General features: G+C 31.0%; 1 protein-coding gene across 1 annotated transcript; it reads left to right on the top strand.

Moving 5' to 3' along the window:
• The first annotated feature begins 13,398 nt into the window (after window positions 1-13,398).
• On the top strand, window positions 13,399-14,277 carry LOC142175236 (uncharacterized). The gene has a single exon (XM_075241814.1). The coding sequence runs from the start codon at window positions 13,399-13,401 to the stop codon at window positions 14,275-14,277; it is 879 nt and encodes a 292-aa protein (XP_075097915.1).
• Window positions 14,278-16,776: the final 2,499 nt, after the last annotated feature.

The raw sequence follows: 16,776 nt of genomic DNA on the forward strand, positions 1-16,776 counted from the left end.
CTTACCTATTCTTGTCAAATTCTCACTCATATTTTCTTATCCTTACTCCTATCTACCTAAAACCTTGTCGCTCTACCATACTTTAGCTTGCGACCTACACATATCTATTTATACTACTCGCAACCTTCCTTTAACTTTCTAGTACCATAGATTTCCTTATGACCGGCCGGGTCATTACATTCTCCCCATCTTAAATAAATATTCGTCATCGAACGGGTCTCGAATCATACCTGGAGTCTCAAATAGGTGTGGATAACTGCTCTACATCTACCGCTCATCCTCCAAGTAGCCTCCTTAGCCGGATGACCTCTCCAGCAAACTCTCACTTATGCAATATTCTTTTACCTCAGCTTTTAAACCTGCTGGTCCAAAATAGCCACCAGCTCCACATCATAAGTCAAATCCTCGTCTAGCTGAACTGTACTGAAGTCCAAAACATGGGATGGACTACCATGATACTTCCGGAGCATAGAAACATGAAACATCGGGTGAACACCTGATATATTAGGTGGCAATGCAAGCTTGTAGGCCACCTCTCCAATCCTTTCAAGTACCTCAAAAGGGCCAATATACTGTGGGCTCAACTTTCCCTTCTTCCTGAATCTCATCACACCCTTCATGGGCGAAACTCTGAGTAAAACCTTTTCACCCACCATATATGTAACATCACGAACCTTCCTATCAGCATAACTCTTCTGCCTAGACTGTGCTGCACGAAGCTAATCTTGAATCAACTTGACCTTCTCCAAGGCATCCCCAACTAAATCAGTACCCAACAACATAGCCTCCCTTAGCTCAAACGACCCAACTGGAGAACGAAACTGCCTCCCATATAAGGCCTCATAAGGAGCCATCTAAATACTCGATTGGCTGTTTTTGTTGTAGGCAAATTCTACAAGCGGTAGAAACTGATCCCAAGAACCACCGAAATCAATAACACAGGCACGTAGAATATCCTCCACGATCTGAATGGTGCGCTCTGACTACCCATCTATCTGGAGGCTAAATGTTGTACTCAACTCAACCCGTGTGCCCAACTCCCGCTGCACTACCCTCAAAAACTACGAGGTGAACTGCTTGCCTCGATCAGAAATAATGGAGATGGGCATGACATGCAAACGGACAATCTCCCGAATGTAGATCTGAGCCAATCGCTCTGCAGAATAAGAAGTCACCACTGGAATGAAATGTGCGGACATAGTCAGTCGGTCCACAATCACCCAAACTGCGTCAAATTTCTTCAAAGTTTATGGGAGCCCAACAAGGAAATCCATGGTAACACGCTCCCATTTCCACTTAGTAATCTCAAGTCTCTGAAGGAAACCGCCCGGCCTCTGATGCTCTTACTTCACCTATTGACAGTTCAAGTACCGAACCACATACCCTACTATATCTTTCATCATTCTCTTCCACCAATAGTGTTGCCTCAAATCCCAATACATCTTCGCAGCACCTGGATGAATGGAATATCGCAAACTTTGGGCCTTCTCAAGAATCAACTCACGCAACCCATCTACCTTGGGAACACAAATTCGACCCTGCATCCTCAACACCACATCATCTCCAATAGACACCTCCTTTGCATCGCCGTTCTGCACTATGTCTTTAAGGACTAGCAAATGGGGGTTGTCATACTGACGCGCTCTGATGCGCTCATACAAAGATGAACCAAACAACATGCAAACTAGAACCCGGCTAGGCTCCGAAACATCCAATCTCACAAAATGATTAGCCAACGCCTGAACATCTAATGCTAATGGTCTCTTTCCAACGGGAATATATGCAAGCCTACCCATATTCTTTTCTTTTCGACTTAAGGCATCGGCCACCACATTGGCCTTCCCGGGATGATTCAAAATAATGATATCATAGTCTTTAAACAGCTCCAACCATATCCGCTGCCTCAAGTTCAGATCCATTTTTTGAACAAGTGTTGTAGACTTCGATGATCTGTGAATACCTCGCAAGACTCGCCATAGAGAAAGTGCCTCCAAATCTTCAATGCATGAACAATAGATTCTAACTCTATATCATAGACGGGGTAGTTCTTCTCATTGGGCTTCAACTGGCGCGAAGCATAAGCAATCACCCTACCCTCGTGCATCAAGACACACCCAATACACACCCAATACCAATTCGTAAAGAATCACAATAAACTATATATGAACCTGATGCTGAAGGCAAAATAAGAACTAGAGTTGTGGTCAAGGAAGTCTTGAGCTTCTGAAAGATCTCCTCACACTCATCTGGCCACCTGAATGGGGAACCCTTCTAGGTCAATCTGGTCAATGGTGCAGCAATGGACGAGAAACCCTCCACAAAACGGAAATAATATCCGGCCAAACCAAGAAAACTTTAAATCTTAGTAGCTGAAGACGCTCTGGGCCAACTGTGAACTGCCTCAATATTCTTTGGATCTACCTTGATCCCCTCACTTGACAGCACGTTCCCCATGAACGCCACATAATCAAGCCAAAACTCACACTTGGAGAATTTAGCATATAACTTCTTCTCCCTCAATGTCTGGAGTACAATCCTTAAATATTGCTCATGATCCTGTTGGCTGTGTGAGTACACCTGTATATCATCAATGAATACTATGACAAATGAATCAAGATACGGTTGGAACACACTATTCATCAGATGCATGAAGGCTGCCGGGGCATTGGTCAGCCCAAAAGACATCACAACAAACTCGTAGTGACCATAGCGGGTCCTAAATGTCGCCTTCAGAATATCCAAATCCCGAATCTTCAACTGGTGTGTCTCCTATTTTTTTATATCTTCTGCCTAAATTTGAAAATATTATTTTTATTTTCAATCCATCTTGGTTTTCATATGTTTTTTCGTCTACAGCAAATTCTTCTTTGTTCATTTTTAATCTATAGCTCTGATACCATTTTTACGGTCCCTTCTATTTCTATTTGATTTCATTTTTTATTTAGTCAAATGTAAAGGCTTTTTCATAAAATTCTCTTTGTAGTGGGATTAGTCTAATTATTTCTGATATACATTCTAATGTATATTCTATATATTCTATATCTTGGGTTCTTTGATATTCTTCTATATTAGTTTTTACTAGATTTGTCAGTAAATTTATATTATCGGTAGTTTGTTGCCAATATTGTAGATATGTATGATTCATTATGTGTTATCAAAATATAGATCTAATTCATATAAGTCTGTTTCTGGTATAATTAATTCTGTCCAATTTTGATTCATTAGTTCTGTTATTTCAGCTTTAAGTAATTTCTCATAGATTATTCTTCTTACATCATTATCGATATTTCTTAGTATATACAGTATAAGTATTTTATAATTAAGATCATCATCTATTAAATAAGTGTTCATTTTATCATATGATTTGCTAAACATATTCCTTTTAATCTCTATGTCTATTATCCTTATTCATCATATTATAATAAGTTATTTTAATCATCTTTTCCGGTCACTACCATGATTTTCTGCTTCAATCAGTTACCCTAACATCGCTTCAACTTTTGTTTACTCCCCTAAATGGCCTCTCTGCCTACCGGTTTCAACCTTAGGATGCATAGTCTGGGCTTACCTACTCTTAGCATATTTTCATGGAAAACTTACTCAAGATGATTTCTATAACAGTACTATTATATGATGGATAATTATAATTTACATGTAAGAGATTATCAGGAATATATCAATTTAGCTACTCATGATTATAGTGTGACATACCTGTTTTTGTAAGTACTTGATATCTTCTTGTTAATCCATAGCTTTCATATCTTCTTGTTTATCCATAGCTTTCCTGTATTTTATCTTTGAATATATTAGAGAGAAGAGAGGAGAGAAGGGAGAGATTTGGATGTTAAGTTGCAGCCTGTTTTTCTTATTGATAATTGAAAGGCTTATTTAAAGATTACAAAAGTGACTCTTACTGTTCATGAACGACCTTTACTGTTCATGAGACTGACTCTTACTATTCATGAACGACCTTTACTGTTCATGAGACTGACTCTTACTATTCATGAACGACCTTTACTGTTCATGAGACTGACTCTTACTTTTGTAAAGTAAAGAACTATTTACTTTACGACTCTTTTACAAAAAACAAAATAACATTAAAGAAAAGAAAAGAAAAGAAAAGAAAAGAATCTAATAATTCTTTTACTTTATCTTGTCTGCCATAGCTTTTGTCGTCTTTTGTCGTCTTCTTCTTCAGCAATCTTCTTCTCGATTATTCTAGTTGTACGTCTGGAACAATGTTATCTTCTCCTTTACATTTTGAGCATATGTGGTCTGGATATTTGTGACTGATTAACTTGCAGTATCTTGTTAATAGTTCTGGAGAAATGAAATTCGTCCTTATAGCTCTTGTAGTTGTAGGTTGTTCTGGTTTTAAAAGACTTAAGACCCATTGTCTTAATTCCTCCATAGCTGCTTCTCGTATTTCTCTGCAATTTGAATATATCATTGTTTGTTCTCTTGAATAACAACTCCAAATCGCATTCTGGTTTAGGTAGTTGTTTGCCAGTTTATTTAGTATAGTGGATATTCCAATAATCCTTTTATTTACATAAAAGTCTGAAATATTTATTTTTTCTATCTCTTCTTGTTCTTCTATTCTTTCTGGTATGAGCATTTCTCTTGTAAGTCCGATCTTGATAACTTGTATGATAGGCTTTATTTCTTCATATAATATCTCTGCTGTAGCTGAATAAAATCGTATATAGAATAACGTTCCTTTAGTTATTCTTCTGTATTGCATAAATGCTCTGTGTAACTCCGGTATGGTAGCTATCTCCTGTCCTGTTTGTGTGTATACAGTATCTAATAATCCATAATTGTAGCAAGTGGCTACTAGTTTTGCATTTGTATTTGGTAGGGCTATTAGTTTATTGTATCCTGTTAGATAATGGGTAATATAATCTTCATTTTGGTTCTGGGTAGTTTGGGATCTTGGGTTTTTGTTTAGAAAGTTTTGTATTTTGTATATGTTGTCTATGTATGTACGGGTTATATGGTTGTATGTCTTTTTGGTTTGGTTCAGACTTTCTTTGTAGGTGTTTGTTTGTGGTGGTAGGAATATTTCGTTCTGGGTATTTTGGATATTTTTCTGTGTGAATGGTTTTGAAAATAGATTGTTCATATTTATATTTGTGTATTTGGGTTTAATTTCTTCCTTCTTCTTTGCAGATGTACTGCTAGCTGTGCTGCTTCCTGCAACTATATTTAACAAACTGTTATGAGTTTTTAGGTGTTTCTCAACGTCACCTTCTAGCTCTGGAATTTTAGAGACTTCCGATCGTCTTATCTCCGCATTTTTTGAGTCATGCTGCTGACTATTAGCTGTTTTCTTTATTATCTGTATCTCTTCATCCATACTTTCTACTTTCTTATAAAGTGTAGTCATGACTAAGAGTAGATTTTCCATTGTATTATCTGGTTCAGTTTGGGTAGCTTTGTCTTGACAAGTAATCTGCAACAACATTCTTGTTAGTAGTAATTATTTCAATTGTAAATGTAAAGTTTAATATATTTAATACCAGTCTTCGTATTTCTTTTGTTGTAACTGAATCTTGTACTTTTCTGGTTATCCACCATTTTACTTGGGTATTATCTGTTCTTACAATAAATCTGTTGTAAACTATATAAGGTTCAAATGCTAATAAACATTTATATAATGCAAATAATTCTTTTCTATTTATTTCCCATCTTTCTTGTGGTTCAGTATAAGATCCTGAATAATATCTACAATGATGTTCTATTTTTTCTTTATCATATTTATATTTAAGAACTCCTCCATAACTATGATTACTCGAATCTGTTTCTACAATATAAGTAAATTTCTTATTTTCATCTGGGAAGTATAATTTTGGTAATTTCTTACACAATATTTTAATCTTCCTTATTTGTTCCTTATCTTTTTCATCGAACCCATATTCTACATCCTTTTTTAGTTTTTTCTGTAAAGGTTTTAGGTTTTCTGCTAATTTAGGTATATATTCTCTTACTTGGTTTACTAATCCTAAAAATAATTGTAATTTCTTTTTTGTATCTATGTTTTCATCAAGATTGATTATTTTTTGTACTATGTGTGTTTGCATTTTTATTCCATTTTTATCTATTTGTATTCCTAAAAATTCTATCTGATTTTTCATAATTTCTGCTTTGGTTTTGCTTAAGCTTATACCAGAGTTTTCTATAATATGTATGAATTTTTCTAATAATTTTATATGTTCATCTTGTATTCTTGAATATAGTAATATATCATCTATATATACTATACAATTCTCTAGTTGGTTAAAATAATTATCCATAAAATGTTGGTATCTTCCTGGTGCATTTTTATATCCAAATGGTAAAACATTCCATTCATAAAATCCTTGTGGCACTGTAAATGCTGTTAGTTTTTTAGATTCATCTTCTAGTTTTAGATGGTAAAATAGTTTGACTTATATTTATTATATTTCTTTGTTTTCTATTTTTTATTATATTTATCTGTATCTGTACATCCGAATTGTGGTGTTCAATTCTGGGAGTTGTTTCTTCTATTTGTAATATTTGTTTAAATTTATTTATTTCATCTGTTAATTCTATTTCTTTGTTTTTCTCTCTTTGTTTATTTTCATATAGTGCTTTTAACATGTTTAATTCTTTTTCTAGTGCTATAATTTTTGTGTTTTTTATTTCTTCTAATTGTTGTATTTCCTTGTTTGCTTGGTTTTTAATAATTTCAATTTCTTTTTTCTTATCGATTTCTTCATTTTCTTTACTTATTCTAGTCATAGCTGTTAAGCTATCTTCTAATCTTGCTGTTTCTTTTTCTATCATTAGGTATAATTGGTCTCCTATTTTTTTATATCTTCTGCCTAAATTTGAAAATATTATTTTTATTTTCAATCCATCTTGGTTTTCATATGTTTTTTCGTCTACACCAAATTCTTCTTTGTTCATTTTTAATCTATAGCTCTGATACCATTTTTACGGTCCCTTCTATTTCTATTTGATTTTATTTTTTATTTAGTCAAATGTAAAGGCTTTTTCATAAAATTCTCTTTGTAGTGGGATTAGTCTAATTATTTCTGATATACATTCTAATGTATATTCTATATATTCTATATCTTGGGTTCTTTGATATTCTTCTATATTAGTTTTTACTAGATTTGTCAGTAAATTTATATTATCGGTAGTTTGTTGCCAATATTGTAGATATGTATGATTCATTATGTGTTATCAAAATATAGATCTAATTCATATAAGTCTGTTTCTGGTATAATTAATTCTGTCCAATTTTGATTCATTAGTTCTGTTATTTCAGCTTTAAGTAATTTCTCATAGATTATTCTTCTTACATCATTATCGATATTTCTTAGTATATACAGTATAAGTATTTTATAATTAAGATCATCATCTATTAAATAAGTGTTCATTGTATCATATGATTTGCTAAACATATTCCTTTTAATCTCTATGTCTATTATCCTTATTCATCATATTATAATAAGTTATTTTAATCATCTTTTCCGGTCACTACCATGATTTTCTGCTTCAATCAGTTACCCTAACATCGCTTCAACTTTTGTTTACTCCCCTAAACGGCCTCTCTGCCTACCGGTTTCAACCTTAGGATGCATAGTCTGGGCTTACCTACTCTTAGCATATTTTCATGGCAAACTTACTCAAGATGATTTCTATAACAGTACTATTATATGATGGATAATTATAATTTACATATAAGAGATTATCAGGAATATATCAATTTAGCTACTCATGATTATAGTGTGACATACCTGTTTTTGTAAGTTCTTGATATCTTCTTGTTGATCCATAGCTTTCATATCTTCTTGTTTATCCATAGCTTTCCTGTATTTTATCTTTGAATATATTAGAGAGAAGAGAGGAGAGAAGAGAGAGATTTGGATGCTAAGTTGCAGCCTGTTTTTCTTATTGATAATTGAAAGGCTTATTTAAAGATTATAAAAGTGACTCTTACTGTTCATGAACGACCTTTACTGTTCATGAGACTGACTCTTACTATTCATGAACGACCTTTACTGTTCATGAGACTGACTCTTACTATTGTAAAGTAAAGAACTATTTACTTTACGACTCTTTTATAAAAAACAAAATAACATTAAAGAAAAGAAAAGAAAAGAAAAGAAAAGAATCTAATAATTCTTTTACTTTATCTTGTCTGCCATAGCTTTTGTCGTCTTTTGTCGTCTTCTTCTTCAGTAATCTTCTTCTCGATTATTCCAGTTGTACGTCTGGAACAATGTTATCTTCTCCTTTGCATTTTGAGCATATGTGGTCTGGATATTTGTGACTGATTAACTTGCAGTATCTTGTTAATAGTTCTGGAGAAATAAAATTCGTCCTTATAGCTCTTGTGGTTGTAGGTTGTTCTGGTTTTAAAAGACTTAAGACCCATTGTCTTAATTCCTCCATATCTGCTTCTCGTATTTCTCTGCAATTTGAATATATCATTGTTTGTTCTCTTGAATAATAACTCCAAATCGCATTCTGGTTTAGGTAGTTGTTTGCCAGTTCATTTAGTATAGTGGATATTCCAATAATCCTTTTATTTGCATAAAAGTCTGGAATATTTATTTTTTCTATCTCTTCTTGTTCTTCTATTCTTTCTGGTATGAGCATTTCTCTTGTAAGTCCGATCTTGATAACTTGTATGATAGGCTTTATTTCTTCATATAATATCTCTGCTGTAGCTGAATAAAATCGTATATAGAATAACGTTCCTTTAGTTATTCTTCTGTATTGCATAAATGCTCTGTGTAACTCCGGTATGGTAGCTATCTCCTGTCCTGTTTGTGTGTATACAGTATCTAATAATCCATAATTGTAGCAAGTGGCTACTAGTTTTGCATTATACCATGAGACTAACAGCACTATATGAAAATAAACAAAGAGAGAAAAACAAAGAAATAGAATTAACAGATGAAATAAATAAATTTAAACAAATATTACAAACAGAAGAAACAACTCCCAAAATTGAAGAAATAGATAACAATATAGATGACCAAAAGTCAGAATCAAGCGAAATAAGTGAAACATATACAAAACTTTTAGAAAGTATAGAAAAAATAAAAAATATAGAAGTAAATACAGGAGATGTAAATATGGAAGAAAAACCAAATTATTATACAGCTAACTATGAACAACATGATAGATCTAATACACTATGTGATAGTAGATTAAATAAAAAATGGACACCAAAACCAATATCAGAACAATATAACTTTTTAGATTTAGATTGCGTAGCAGATATAAATAAAATAATCCAACTATGGATAGGATATGTATCTAAACAATTGGTAGATAATAAAATAGGAATGACAGAAACACCAAGATATATAGAAAGAACACTCATAGGAACAGTAAAATTATGGTTACACAATTTAACTACAGAAAGTATAGATACCTTAAGAAGTAATAAAAAATTTAATGGTGAAATAGCAACAACAAATATAGAAATATTATACAAATATGAAATAGCCATAAGAAACGAATTTAGTAGTATGACTACAGAAATTGAAGAACAAAATAAGGAAAAACAAACAAATAGAAATCTGATAACAAAATTAGCAATATGTAATATGTGCTATATAGACGAATATACTTGTGCATTTAGAGAATATTATTATAAAGGGACATATAATACAGAAGAAAGTAAAGAAATAAGAAAATTATATTTCACAAAATTACCAGAACCTTTTAATTCTAAAATAATAAAAGATTGGAATGAAGCAGGATTAACAGATACTTTAGGAGCTAGAATAAAATTTCTACAACAATGGTTTGTACAAATATGTGAAAAATATAAAGAAGAAACAAAAATAGAAAAAATATTAATAAAAAACTTAAGATGTTGTAAAAATAAAACAGCACCACAATTCGGATGTACAAATACAGATAAATATAATAAAAAATGGAAAATAAAGAAATATAATAAATATAAGTCAAAATATAAAAATAAAAAACCAAGAAAAAGATATTATGTAAAAAATTATCAGGCTAAAAGACCATTTAGACCAAAAAAGAAACTAACAGAATGTACTTGTTATAACTGTGAAAAATTAGGACATATAGCTAAAGACTGTAAAGCACCTAGGAACTTAAAGAAAAAACAGATAACTGAAATCATAATTAATGATGTAGAATATATGCAGATGGAATATATAGATTATGAACTAGATAGTGAAGATAGTATATATGAAATATCAGATATAGAAGATGAAATAGTAGATGAAATAACTAAAGAAGATGATGAAACCTAATGACTGAAAAAGAAATAGAAGTAATAACACGAGAAGAATATAAAGATGAAGAATCCTCAGAACAAAAAATTATATTTGATAATAATATATTTGAACAAATAAAAGAAAAAGAATTAGACCTCAGTGTCGAAAAAATATTTGAAGTACCTACAATAAAAAATTGGTTCAAAAGACAAAAAAAAGAATATTACGCGGTTAGTCAAAAAGAACATATAATTGACTGTAAATATATAAAAGAAAAAGCCAAAATACCAATAATAAACAAAAGAATAATAAATAAAGAAATACAAGATATAAAGGCAAAAAACCCAATTAAATATGTACACCTAGGAGGAACTGAAATACTAATAAAAGCATGTTTCAGAGAAGGAATAGATACCCCTATAGAAATATATTTAGCAGATGATAGAATAATTCAACCTATAGAAAAAAGCATAATAAGTGCAATAAAAGGAAATCTCATATATCAAAAATTCAAATTCATAATAAGTGCCAACTATTCAATAGCAATAAACGATAAGAATATAGATAAATCATTAGTACTATACTGGAAAATGTCAGGAATAGAATTAACACCTGGAAGTAAAATATTTACAGCTAGATGTAAAAATCTATACGTCTTAACAACAAAACATAAAATAGCAGCAAAAAATAAAATTAATAAAATCAAAATAGAAAACCCGTTTGAAAGAATAGTTACAGTTATTGACAATAATGAATATAGTTATAAAGAAATTGACATGGAAGAAGATTTAGAAATAGTAAAAGAAAGATTAAGTACATCAAGTATACCAAACCAATTAACTTATGAAACACCAACATCATCAAGAATAAGTACATCAAGAAGAGAATATATAATCCCAAAAAATTTAATAAAAAACACAAAAGAAAAAATAAATACATACCACTACTATATAACTGGAATCATGGAACAAAGAAAATATCAAATATTAATAAATACAGGACAAGAAGAAAACTATATCACAAGAGAATTAGTAACAGAAACTGAAATAATAACTACTGAACAATTATGCCCTGAATTACCTAAAGAATTAATAATAAATGAAGAAATAACAGAAAAAGAAATAATTATTGGAGGAATACCTCTAATAATACAATTTAAAATATATCAAGAAAACGAAAATGAAAATATTACACTAGGAATAAAATGGTTAGAAAAAGTAAAACCATACAGTCTAGAAGATAAGCAATTAACAATAACATACAAAGATAAGAAAATAATAATAAAAAGAACAGAAGAATGAAAATATATATACTCGCAAAAGTCATAGTAGAAGGATATTATAATAGATACTATACACCAATGATAGATACAGGAGCAGAAGCTAATATATGTAAATATAATTGTTTACCAACGGATAAATGGAAAAAATTAAAAACACCTATGGTAGTAACATGATTTAATAATGAAGGTAGTATGATTAACTACAAAGCCAAAAATGTAAAAATACAAATATGGGATAAAATATTAACTATAGAAGAAATATATAACTTTGAATTCACTACGAAAGATATGTTACTAGGAATGCCATTTTTAGACAAATTATACCCACACATAATAACAAGAACACACTGGTGGTTTACCACACCATGTAAAAATAAAGTAGGAGCAAAAAGAGTGAATAATAAACAACGAAAAACTACAGAATGGATACGAGGAAATGAAAAAATCACACAAAAATTAGAAAATATAAGTAAAATACAACTACTCAATTAGAAATTATTATATTCACAATAGACAAAGTAAAAATAATCCAGAATGAATTAGAAAAATTATATAATGATAACCCTCTAAAAGGATGGAATAAACATAAGACAAAAATAAAAATAGAATTAATAGAAGAAAATAGTATAATAACACAAAAACCCTTAAAATATAACTTTGATGATTTAGCAGAATTTAAAATGCATATAAAAGAACTATTAGATAACAATTATATACAAGAAAGTAATAGTAAACATACAAGTCCAGCATTTATAGTAAATAAACATAGTGAACAAAAAAGAGGAAAAAGTAGAATGGTTATAGATTACCGAAATTTAAATGCAAAAACTAAAACATATAATTACCCAATACCTAACAAGATATTAAAAATAAGACAAATCCAAGGATATAATTACTTTAGTAAATTTGACTGTAAATCAGGATTTTACCATCTAAAACTAGAAGATGAATCTAAAAAACTAACAGCATTTACAGTGCCACAAGGATTTTATGAATGGAATGTTTTACCATTTGGATATAAAAATGCACCAGGAAGATACCAACATTTTATGGATAATTATTTTAACCAACTAGAGAATTGTATAGTATATATAGATGATATATTACTATATTCAAGAACACAAGATGAACATATAAAATTATTAGAAAAATTCATACATATTATAGAAAACTCTGGTATAAGCTTAAGCAAAACCAAAGCAGAAATTATGAAAAATCAGATAGAATTTTTAGGAATACAAATAGATAAAAATGGAATAAAAATGCAAACACACATAGTACAAAAAATAATCAATCTTGATGAAAACATAGATACAAAAAAGAAATTACAATCATTTTTAGGATTAGTAAACCAAGTAAGAGAATATATACCTAAATTAGCAGAAAACCTAAAACCTTTACAGAAAAATCTAAAAAAGGATGTAGAATATGGGTTCGATGAAAAAGATAAGGAACAAATAAGGAAGATTAAAATATTGTGTAAGAAATTACCAAAATTATACTTTCCAGATGAAAATAAGAAATTTACTTATATTGTAGAAACAGATTCGAGTAATCATAGTTATGGAGGAGTTCTTAAATATAAATATGATAAAGAAAAAATAGAACATCATTGCAGATATTATTCAGGATCTTATACTGAACCACAAGAAAGATGGGAAATAAATAGAAAAGAATTATTTGCATTATATAAATGTTTATTAGCATTTGAACCATATATAGTTTACAACAGATTTATTGTAAGAACAGATAATACCCAAGTAAAATGGTGGATAACCAGAAAAGTACAAGATTCAGTTACAACAAAAGAAATACGAAGACTGGTATTAAATATATTAAACTTTACATTTACAATTGAAATAATTACTACTAACAAGAATGTTGTTGCAGATTACTTGTCAAGACAAAGCTACCCAAACTGAACCAGATAATACAATAGAAAATCTACTCTTAGCCATGACTACACTTTGTAAGAAAGTGGAAAGTATGGATGAAGAGATACAGATAATAAAGAAAACAGCTAATAGTCAGCAGCATGACTCAAAAAATGCGGAGATAAGACGATCGGATGTCTCTAAAATTCCAGAGCTAGAAGGTGACGTTGAGAAACACCTAAAAACTCATAACAGTTTGTTAAATATAGTTGCAGGAAGCAGCATAGCTAGCAGTATATCTGCAAAGAAGAAGGAAGAAATTAAACCCAAATACACAAATATAAATATGAACAATCTATTTTCAAAACCATTCACACAGAAAAATATCCAAAATACCCAGAACGAAATATTCCTACCACCACAAACAAACACCTACAAAGAAAGTCTGAACCAAACCAAAAAGACATACAACCATATAACCCGTACATACATAGACAACATATACAAAATACAAAACTTTCTAAACAAAAACCCAAGATCCCAAACTACCCAGAACCAAAATGAAGATTATATTACCCATTATCTAACAGGATACAATAAACTAATAGCCCTACCAAATACAAATGCAAAACTAGTAGCCACTTGCTACAATTATGGATTATTAGATACTGTATACACACAAACAGGACAGGAGATAGCTACCATACCGGAGTTACACAGAGCATTTATGCAATACAGAAGAATAACTAAAGGAACATTATTCTATATACGATTTTATTCAGCTACAGCAGAGATATTATATGAAGAAATAAAGCCTATCATACAAGTTATCAAGATCGGACTTACAAGAGAAATGCTCATACCAGAAAGAATAGAAGAATAAGAAGAGATAGAAAAAATAAATATTCCAGACTTTTATGCAAATAAAAGGATTATTGGAATATCCACTATACTAAATGAACTGGCAAACAACTACCTAAACCAGAATGCGATTTGGAGTTATTATTCAAGAGAACAAACAATGATATATTCAAATTGCAGAGAAATACGAGAAGCAGATATGGAGGAATTAAGACAATGGGTCTTAAGTCTTTTAAAACCAGAACAACCTACAACTACAAGAGCTATAAGGACGAATTTCATTTCTCCAAAACTATTAACAAGATACTGCAAGTTAATCAGTCACAAATATCCAGACCACATATGCTCAAAATGCAAAGGAGAAGATAACATTGTTCCAGACGTACAACTGGAATAATCGAGAAGAAGATTACTGAAGAAGAAGACGACAAAAGACGACAAAAGCTATGGCAGACAAGATAAAGTAAAAGAATTATTAGATTCTTTTCTTTTCTTTTCTTTAATGTTATTTTGTTTTTTGTAAAAGAGTCGTAAAGTAAATAGTTCTTTACTTTACAATAGTAAGAGTCAGTTTCATGAATAGTAAAGGTCGTTCATGAATAGTAAGAGTCAGTCTCATGAACAGTAAAGGTCGTTCATGAATAGTAAGAGTCAGTCTCATGAACAGTAAAGGTCGTTCATGAACAGTAAGAGTCACTTTTGTAAACTTTAAATAAGCCTTTCAATTATCAATAAGAAAAACAGGCTGCAACTTAGCATCCAAATCTCTCTCTTCTCTCCTCTCTTCTCTCTAATATATTCAAAGATAAAATACAGGAAAGCTATGGATAAACAAGAAGATATGAAAGCTATGGATCAACAAGAAGATATCAAGAACTTACAAAAACAGGTATGTCACACTATAATCATGAGTAGCTAAATTGATATATTCCTGATAATCTCTTATATGTAAATTATAATTATCCATCATATAATAGTACTGTTATAGAAATTATCTTGAGTAAGTATGCCATGAAAATATGCTAAGAGTAGGTAAGCCCAGACTATGCATCCTAAGGTTGAAACTGGTAGGCAGAGAGGCCATTTAGGGGAGTAAACAAAAGTTGAAGCGATGTTAGGGTAACTGATTGAAGCAGAAAATCATGGTAGTGACCGGAAAAGATGATTAAAATAACTTATTATAATATGATGAATAAGGATAATAGACATAGAGATTAAAAGGAATATGTTTAGCAAATCATATGATAAAATGAACACTTATTTAATAGATGATGATCTTAATTATAAAATACTTATACTGTATATACTAAGAAATATCGATAATGATGTAAGAAGAATAATCTATGAGAAATTACTTAAAGCTGAAATAACAGAACTAATGAATCAAAATTGGACAGAATTAATTATACCAGAAACAGACTTATATGAATTAGATCTATATTTTGATAACACATAATGAATCATACATATCTACAATATTGACAACAAACTACCGATAATATAAATTTACTGACAAATCTAGTAAAAACTAATATAGAAGAATATCAAAGAACCCAAGATATAGAATATATAGAATATACATTAGAATGTATATCAGAAATAATTAGACTAATCCCACTACAAAGAGAATTTTATGAAAAAGCCTTTACATTTGACTAAATAAAAAATGAAATCAAATAGAAATAGAAGGGACCGTAAAAATGGTATCAGAGCTATAGATTAAAAATAAGCCAGTCTCATGGCAAAACTATATCTTGTTACTTTTGCACTATAGGAAATCTCATATAGTTTTACAACTCTAGCACCCTGAAGTTAATGAAATAAGCCATCAATGTGCGGTAGTGGGTACTTGTTCTTAATTATTACTTTGTTCAATTGCCTGTAATCAATGAACATCTGCATAGTACCACTTATCAAGTAGGTTCTGAGTTGTTTCTTCCATTCTTTCAACTCTGTTGGTGCCATACAATACAGAGAAATAGATATAGGGTGAGTTCCCGGCACCAAATCAATACCAAAATCAATGTTTCTATAGGGTGGCATGCCCGACAGGTCTGCAAGAAACACATCTGGAAAGTCTCTCACTACTGGAACTGACTCAACAGTAGGCATATCGGTATTAACATCCCTCACAAAGGCCAAATATACCAGACATCCCTTCTCAACCATCCGTTGAGCCTTCAAAAATGAAATCACTCTACTAGGCATATAGTCCAAGGAACCTATCCGCTCAACCCTAGGCCACTCCAGCATCGCCAACGCCACGGTCTTAGCATGACAATCCAGAATAGCGTGACATGGTGACAACCAATCCATGCTTAAAATCACGTCAAAATCAACCATGTTGAGTAGTAAAAGATCAACTATTGTCTATAATCACCTAATAGTCACTACACACGACAGGTACACATGGTCCACAAGAATAGAATCACCCATCAGTGTAGATACATGAACATGCATAACTAAAGAATCACGGGGAATATCGAAATAACGAGCAAAGTATGATGACACATATGAATAA

Source organism: Nicotiana tabacum, chromosome 21 (assembly GCF_000715075.1).
Source record: "Nicotiana tabacum cultivar K326 chromosome 21, ASM71507v2, whole genome shotgun sequence".
Taxonomy (NCBI): domain Eukaryota; kingdom Viridiplantae; phylum Streptophyta; class Magnoliopsida; order Solanales; family Solanaceae; genus Nicotiana; species Nicotiana tabacum.